This window comes from Salmo salar, unplaced genomic scaffold, assembly GCF_965601325.2.
Source record: "Salmo salar unplaced genomic scaffold, fSalSal1 ptg000306l, whole genome shotgun sequence".
NCBI lineage: Eukaryota > Metazoa > Chordata > Actinopteri > Salmoniformes > Salmonidae > Salmo > Salmo salar.
In genome coordinates this window covers 245232-254361 of record NW_027675347.1, presented here as the reverse complement: position 1 = coordinate 254361, position 9130 = coordinate 245232, and the positions used below count along the sequence as shown (strand labels likewise).

The 9130-nt window shown below is 37.4% G+C and overlaps 1 protein-coding gene across 1 annotated transcript; it reads right to left on the bottom strand.

The window, feature by feature from the left end:
- Positions 1–2347: 2347 nt before the first annotated feature.
- LOC123741874 (uncharacterized) lies at positions 2348–7874 on the bottom strand. Its single transcript, XM_045716106.2, has 2 exons — positions 7306–7874; positions 2348–3578 (listed from the first exon to the last, which is right to left on the bottom strand). Exons 1-2 carry the CDS (start codon positions 7643–7645, stop codon positions 2692–2694), a joined length of 1227 nt encoding a protein of 408 aa, XP_045572062.2. The 5' UTR covers positions 7646–7874; the 3' UTR covers positions 2348–2691.
- Between the last annotated feature and the right edge of the window lie 1256 nt (positions 7875–9130).

Below are 9130 nucleotides of genomic sequence, written 5' to 3'. Positions count from 1 at the left end.
CTAAATAAATCAAGGACATGGAGAGATTCTGTATGGAGGAATGGTCTAAGATCCCACCCAATGTGTTCTCTAATCTCATTAAACATTTCAGTGTCGTTATCCTCCCAAGGGGAGGGTGCTGGAGTACTGAAAACATGGGTGGCAATAATTCAGACCCCAACCTTTTGAGAATTACATTTGAAACTAAATCTCTTTCTCTGAGCAATTGTATTAGTATAAAATAATATAATTTCCTTTTTTTGTGTTGGTGTAACAATACATCATGTAGATGTATATAATGAACAGACTAGGTCTATACTGCTCCTACATGGTGTAACAATACATCATGTAGATGTATATAATGAACAGACTAGGTCTATACTGCTCCTACATGGTGTAACAATACATCATGTAGATGTATATAATGAACAGACTAGGTCTATACTGCTCCTACATGGTGTAACAATACATCATGTAGATGTATATAATGAACAGACTAGGTCTATACTGCTCCTACATGGTGTAACAATACATAATGTAGAAGTATATAATGAACAGACTAGGTCTATACTGCTCCTACATGGTGTAACAATACATCATGTAGATGTATATAATGAACAGACTAGGTTCTATCCTATTCTACTATCTGTATTCTACTGTATTACTCATCTCATATGTATATACTGTATTCTATACTATTCTACTGTATCTGTCTATGTATTACTCATCTCATATGTATATACTGTATTCTATCATATTCTACTGTATCTGTCTATGTATTACTCATCTCATATGTATATACTGTATTCTATACTATTCTACTGTATTTTAGTCTATGCCACTCTGACATTGCTCGTCCAAATATTTATATATTCTTAATTCCATTCCTTTACTTTAGATGTGTGTATTTGTTGTGAAGTTGTTACATATTATTGCACTGTTGTCCTTGAGTGGTCCAGCCAGAGCCCGGACTTGAACCCGATCAAACATCTCTGGAGAGACCTGAAAATAGTTGTGCAGCGATGCTCCCCATTCAACCTGACAGAGCTTGAGAGGATCTGCAGAGAAGAATGGAAGAAACTACCCAAATACAGGTGTGCCAAGCTTCTAGTGTCATACCCAAGAAGACTCAAGGCTGTAATCGCTGCCAAAGGTGTTTCAACAAAGTACTGAGTTAAGGGTCTGAACACTTATGTAAATGTAGGATTGGGCCGTTGTCATCAAACTTCCATGATTAGTAAGAATTAGGGTAGATTTATAGGACTATTGTTTTTATGATTCATACATACTTTCCTAACCCTAAAATGTACCTAAATAATCTACAAGATCAGAGTATTTTTAAATCTACCAGTTGGTGTTGAAACAGAGACGAATGATGACTTTCTTGAATTGATCCCTAGTTTCTGACTCCGTGTATTCTATTGAGTCCGTCAACAAAATTAGAATGAAAAGGTATTTAAAGGTACAACATTCTAATTAAAGGTATTACCGTATTTAAAAGAATGGCTTAAGATGAAATGGACTCTAAACCCTATTGAATGAAAACTCCATGACAAAATCTGTTGGCCAACAACTGTGAGGGTTTTCAGCAAGGTATCAACACATGCAGAGTGTGAGTAAGCAAGACATACATTCCTAAATGGGGATCGGCCCCAGTCTCCTGGTAAAACACCAGAACCCTCCCCCTACAGCATTTATGTTCATTTTGAGAAAGTAGCACTACAGTCTCCGGGTAAAAAACTACTTTTGGGTAAAAATAGACGCAACACCTGTCTATGAATTTGAGAGGTTACATTGATGCTCCAGATACTCAACTAGTCTAAAGCAGACCAGTTTTATTGCTTCTTTAATCATAACAACAGTTTTCAGCTGTGCTAACATAATTGCAAAAGGGTTTTCTAATGATCAATTAGCCTTTTAAAATGATAAACTTGGATTAGCTAACACAACGTGCCATTGGAACACAGGAGTGATGGTTGCTGATAATGGGCCTCTGTACGCCTATGTAGATATTCCATTAATAATCAGCCGTTTCCAGCTACAATAGTCATTTACAACATTAACAATGTCTACACTGTATTTCTGATCAATTTGATGTTATTTTAATGGACAAAAAATGGCTTTCTTTTAAAAAAAAAGGTTATTTCTAAGTGACCCCAAACTGTTGAACGGTAGTGTACATCTACATCCTCCCATGTTGCTGAACCACTGATCAATAACTCCCTATTACAGGAAAAAACACTATTTCCATTGGTTGTTAGTACTGTACTGACCTCTCGTCCTCTGTCTCTCTCTTACTCTGCCTTGTGTATTTATCTTCAAAATATTCTTATAGTCCCAACATAGAACCAAATAGACTTCCCAAAAATAATATGGCATTTACTTTATTTCACATTTATTTAATCAGATATGTCAATTGAGAACCAATACGCATTTACAATGACAATCTGAATGAAGAAATACTAATATCAATCTATTTAATAATTAACATGTTTGAAATATCCCAATGATATAGTGAACAACATTTAGGGGTTTACACTTGCATTCAATCAATCTTAAGTTCATAATCAAAACATTTTTTTTTACTCTTTTAATCCGATTTTCGACATGATCATGTCTTGAGCTGGGAAAAACATGTAGACCTATTTTTCAGTATGATTTCATTCATACAATATTATTTAATGTAGAATGAACAAAAACACAATTTCTCAATCAAAAACATAAGTCAGAACACAGCCTCTCTATTCTCTCATGTGATTTCAGGTCCTCTGACTGGGAAAATGTCTTTTCACAATGAGAGCAGTGGTATGTCTTCTCCTCCTGTGTATTAGTATGTTGGAAAGGCTTTTCTCCTGTGTGTGTTCTCTCATGCTTTTTCAAGCTCCCTAACCGGGTAAAACTCTTTTCACATCGGGGACATTTGTAAGGCTTTTCTCCTGAGTGTATTCTCTCATGCGCTTTCAGGCTCCCTCGATGGGTAAAACTATTTTCACAATTGGAACAGTGGTAAGGCTTTTCTCCTGTGTGTATTCTCTCATGCTCCTTCAGGCTCGCATACCACCTAAAATTCCTTCCACAGTGGGAACAGTGATAAGGCTTCTCTCCAGTGTGTCCCCTCTCATGTGGTTTCAGGCTCCCTAACTGAGTAAAACTCTTTACACAGTGGGAACAGTGGTACGGCTTCTCTCCAGAGTGTCTTCTCATATGTATTTTCAGGTTCCCTAACCCAGTAAATATCTTTCCACACTGAGAGCAGTGGTAGGTCTTCCTATCTTCTGTGTGTATTTCTTCATGTTGTTTCAGGTACCGTAACTGGGTAAACCTCTTTCCACACTGGGAACATTGGAAACTCTTTTCTCTTGTGTGTGTCCTCTCATGCTCTTTTAGGTTCCCTAACTTGGTAAAACTCTTTCCACAGTGGGAGCATTCGTAAGGGTTTTCTCCTGTATGCGTTCTCTCATGTACTTTCAGGTTCCTTAACCACTTAAAACGCTTTCCACACTGGGAACAGTGGTGTTGTCTCGCTGGTTTGGGCGTCTCTGGGTCTGGTTCCCCTAAAGGAGTCTCCCTGCTGTCAGAGTGAGAGTCTGGTCCCTCTCCTACCAAAGACAAACAGAGTTTTTAGTTAAATATTAAACAGAGAACTGAATTAAACCTCCATAAAATAAAACTGTCTTCCTGTGAGGCTAGATTCCTCAAAAACCTGAAGTCAGTTTTCAGAACATTACATAATTTAATAAAAACTTGGTGGCCGCCCTAATAATAATAATAATGTAGAACATAAAATCTAATCTTTCTCACATGTTTATAGGCTGAGCAGAGCTCTACAATAGGGAAAGGGGGATACCTAGTCAACTGAATGGATTCAACTGAAATGTGTGTCCCGTATTTAACCCAACCCCTCTGAATCAGAGAGGTGTGCGGGGCTGCCTTAATAGACATCCACGTCATCGGCAGCCAGGGAACAGTGGGTTAACTTCCTTGCTCAGGGGCAGAATGACAGCGTTTTTACCTTGTCAGCTCGGGGATTTGATCCAGCAACCTTTCGGTTACTGGCTCCTACCTGCCAGGCTACATAATGTCGTATTTTAGGCTGAGCAGAGCTCTATAATAATAGATAATGTCATGTTTATAGGCTGAGCAGAGCTGTATAATAATAGATCATGTTTATAGGCTGAGCAGAGCTGTATAATAATAGATAATGTCATGTCTATAGGCTGAGCAGAGCTCTATAATAATAGATAATGTCATGTTTATAGGCTGAACAGAGCTCTATAATAATAAATAATGTCATGTTTACAGGCTGAGCACAGCTCTATAATAATAGATAATGTCATGTTTACAGGCTGAGCAGAGCTCTATAATAATAGATAATGTCATGTTTATAGGCTGAGCAGAGCTCTATAATAATAGATCATGTTTATAGGCTGAGCAGAGCTCTATAATAATAGATCATGTTTATAGGCTGAGCACAGCGCTATAATAATAGATAATGTCATGTTTATAGGCTGAACAGAGCTCTATAATAATAGATAATGTTTATAGGCTGATCAGAGCTCTATAATAATAGATAATGTCATGTTTATAGGCTGAACAGAGCTCTATAATAATAGATAATGTCATGTTTATAGGCTGAGCAGAGCTCTATAATAATAGATAATGTCATGTTTATAGGCTGAACAGAGCTCTATAATAATAGATAATGTCATGTTTATAGGCTGATCAGAGCTCTATAATAATAGATAATGTCATGTCTTCAGGCTGATCAGAGCTCTATAATAATAGATAATGTCATGTTTATAGGCTGAGCAGAGCTCTATAATAATAGATAATGTCATGTTTACAGGCTGATCAGAGCTCTATAATAATAGATAATGTCATGTTTACAGGCTGATCAGAGCTCTATAATAATAGATAATGTCATGTTTCCAGGCTGATCAGAGCTCTATAATAATAGATAATGTCATGTTATAGGCTGAACAGAGCTCTATAATAATAGATAATGTCATGTTTATAGGCTGAACAGAGCTCTATAATAATAGATAATGTCATGTTTATAGGCTGAACAGAGCTCTATAATAATAGATCATGTCATGTTTATAGGCTGAACAGAGCTCTATAATAATAGATAATGTCATGTTTATAGGCTGATTAGAGCTCTATAATAATAGATCATGTTTATAGGCTGAGCAGAACTCTATAATAATAGATAATGTCATGTGTATAGGCTGATCAGAGCTCTATAATAATAGATAATGTCATGTTTATAGGCTGAACAGAGCTCTATAATAATAGATAATGTCATGTTTATAGGCTGATCTGAGCTCTATAATAATAGATAATGTCATGTTTATAGGCTGATCAGAGCTCTATAATAATAGATAATGTCATGTTATAGGCTGATCAGAGCTCTATAATAATAGATAATGTCATGTTTATAGGCTGAGCAGAGCTCTATAATAATAGATAATGTCATGTTATAGGCTGATCAGAGCTCTATAATAATAGATAATGTCATGTTTATAGGCTGATCAGAGCTCTATAATAATAGATAATGTCATGTTATAGGCTGATCAGAGCTCTATAATAATAGATAATGTCATGTTTATAGGCTGATCAGAGCTCTATAATAATAGATAATGTCATGTTTATAGGCTGAGCAGAGCTCTATAATAATAGATAATGTCATGTTTATAGGCTGAGCAGAGCTCTATAATAATAGATAATGTCATGTTTATAGGCTGATCAGAGCTCTATAATAATAGATAATGTCATGTTTATAGGCTGATCAGAGCTCTATAATAATAGATCATGTTTATAGGCTGATCAGAGCTCTATAATAATAGATAATGTCATGTTTATAGGCTGAGCAGAGCTCTATAATAATAGATAATGTCATGTTTATAGGCTGATCAGAGCTCTATAATAATAGATAATGTCATGTTTATAGGCTGATCAGAGCTCTATAATAATAGATAATGTCATGTTTATAGGCTGAACAGAGCTCTATAATAATAGATAATGTCATGTTATAGGCTGAGCAGAGCTCTATAATAATAGATAATGTCATGTTATAGGCTGATCAGAGCTCTATAATAATAGATAATGTCATGTTATAGGCTGATCAGAGCTCTTTAATAATAGATAATGTCATGTTTATAGGCTGATCAGAGCTCTATAATAATAGATAATGTCATGTTATAGGCTGATCAGAGCTCTATAATAATAGATAATGTCATGTTATAGGCTGATCAGAGCTCTATAATAATAGATAATGTCATGTTATAGGCTGATCAGAGCTCTATAATAATAGATCATGTTTATAGGCTGAGCAGAGCTCTATAATAATAGATAATGTCATGTTTATAGGCTGATCAGAGCTCTATAATAATAGATCATGTTTATAGGCTGATCAGAGCTCTATAATAATAGATAATGTCATGTTTATAGGCTGATCAGAGCTCTATAATAATAGATCATGTCATGTTATAGGCTGTATTTGATCCAATGTAAATAACATTTTGTTGGTGTCCCACTTCATCTCTAAAGTAATAATTACCATACTTTCTAAATGATAATTCTTTAGTTCAGCCTTTCCTTGAAATGGCTATTTTATTTTATGTTTTTTTGTAGACTTACAAACGTTTGCTAATATGTTCAGTCCCCAAAACGCTTGTCCTTTTGCTAATATGTTCAGTCTCCCCATAACACATGTCCATTTCATGTCAATAATGCATCTTATTTTATGTATTTCTCCAACATTATTTAGAAATCTGCTTTTTGTTGGTATACACACTCCACACAAGGCCTACAATGGACACACGTCAAAAGTTTCATTTATAACTTGTTTGCCATTCTGTGAGACAATTAAGTTGTGATTTTGTGGTGGGAGGGACTCTGATGGTATACACATGTTACAGTTAAGCAATAAGACCAGAGGAAGTGTGGTATATGGCCAATATAGCACGGTTAAAGACTGTCCTTATGCACGACGCAACACAGAGTGCCTGGATACAGCCCTTAGCCGTGGTATATTGGCCATCTATCACTGAGGTGTCTTATTGCTATTATAAACTGGTTACCAACGTAATCAGAACAGTAAAAATACATGTTGTCATACCCATGGTATACGGCCTGATATACCACGGCTGTCAGCCAATCAGCATTCAGGGATTTAAAATGTAGCTTCAACATTATATTATAACATAAATTCCTATAGTACAGAACAACATTTTCAAGTATAGAATTTCAGTAGCATGCTGCTTTAAAACAACACATTCGTTCAAAACCTTTGCAGTTAGAGCCCGTTTTTAAGACAGTACTTACTGGTGGTAATCAGATCTCCTGACTCCTCTGTCAATATGACAGTTCTCTCTCCCTGTTTCCCCTCCTTCACTTCAAAAACTACATCCTCCTCTTTCACCTCTTCCTCTTCTTTTACTGTAACATCCTCCTCCTCTTTCACTCTGAACGCATCTTCTTCTTTCACTGAAACGTCTTTCTCTTCTTCTTTCACGGTAACAGCCTCACCCTCTACTTCTTGTTTTACTGTGACATCCTCCTCTTCCTTCTCCTCTTTCACGACAATGTTCAGCCCCAGAGCTTCTTTCTCCGTCCAGCAGACCTCCTCTTCTTTAACAGGAGGGGAGTAGTTTAGGGAGCTCATGTTCGGGGATGTTAGCTAGCTAGCTAGTTAGCATGAGCGACTAGTTTAGTGCTAGGCTAACTTATCAAGCCAGCTAGTTGACTAACAATGTACCTATAACATTTAAATGGGGGAAATTAACTAGATGTCAGAAGTATATTTAAAAAACAGAGGCAAATATGCACAGAAACAGTCTAAATGTTTCGGCTGTTGGCTACCGAGGTGGCTGACTAGATGTTGTTGAAGAAGTGTTCCGTCCACTAGATTAAACGTCACGCTGCAGCATCGCCTGAAAGACGCACATCGCCGTCTGCTGACTGGAGGGAAACGCAGTTGTTGTTGCACACAAATGTATTTTTCATTCCTTTCATTAAATAATAATATTATATTGAGACGTTCAAAAAGAGCAGTGCATATTTTGAGTGAGAATTTAAAACATACTGTCCTTCACATCTGTATTTAAGGCAGTTTCATATTCATTCATTTAAAGAAACCCACTGGTCACACTGGTTGAATTATCTGTCAAAATAGGAACTCTGCAGCCTAGTTGAACAGTGATCTATGTTCTATTAACGCTGCTGGGAGCAAACTGGAGAGTAGCTAGAGGAAAACAAACCTAACTGCATGTCCAGGCCCTGGTATATCACCAGACTGTACAAACCTAACGGCATCCCCAGTCCCTGGTATATCATCAGACTGTACAAACCTAACTACATCCCCAGTCCCTGGTATATCATCAGACTGTACAAACCTAACTACATCCCCAGTCCCTGGTATATCACCAGACTGTACAAACCTAACTGCATCCCCAGTCCCTGGTATATCACCAGACTGTACAAACCTAACTGCATCCCAGTCCCTGGTATATCACCAGACTGTACAAACCTAAGTGCATCCCCAGTCCCTGGTATATCACCAGACTGTACAAACCTAACTACATCCCCAGTCCCTGGTATATCACCAGACTGCATACAAACCTAACTGCATCCCCAGTCCCTGGTATATCACCAGACTGTACAAACCTAACTACATCCCCAGTCCCTGGTATATCATCAGACTGCATACAAACCTAACTGCATCCCCAGTCCCTGGTATATCATCAGACTGTACAAACCTAACTACATCCCCAGTCCCTGGTATATCATCAGACTGCATACAAACCTAACTGCATCCCCAGTCCCTGGTATATCATCAGACTGCATACAAACCTAACTGCATCCCCAGTCCCTGGTATATCACCAGACTGTACAAACCTAACTGCATCCCCAGTCCCTGGTATATCATCAGACTGTACAAACCTAACTACATCCCCAGTCCCTGGTATATCATCAGACTGTATACAAACCTAACTGCATCCCCAGTCCCTGGTATATCACCAGACTGTACAAACCTAACTGCATCCCCAGTCCCTGGTATATCACCAGACTATACAAACCTAACTGCATCCCCAGACCCTGGTATATCACCAGACTGTATACAAACCTAACTGCATCCCCAGTCCCTGGT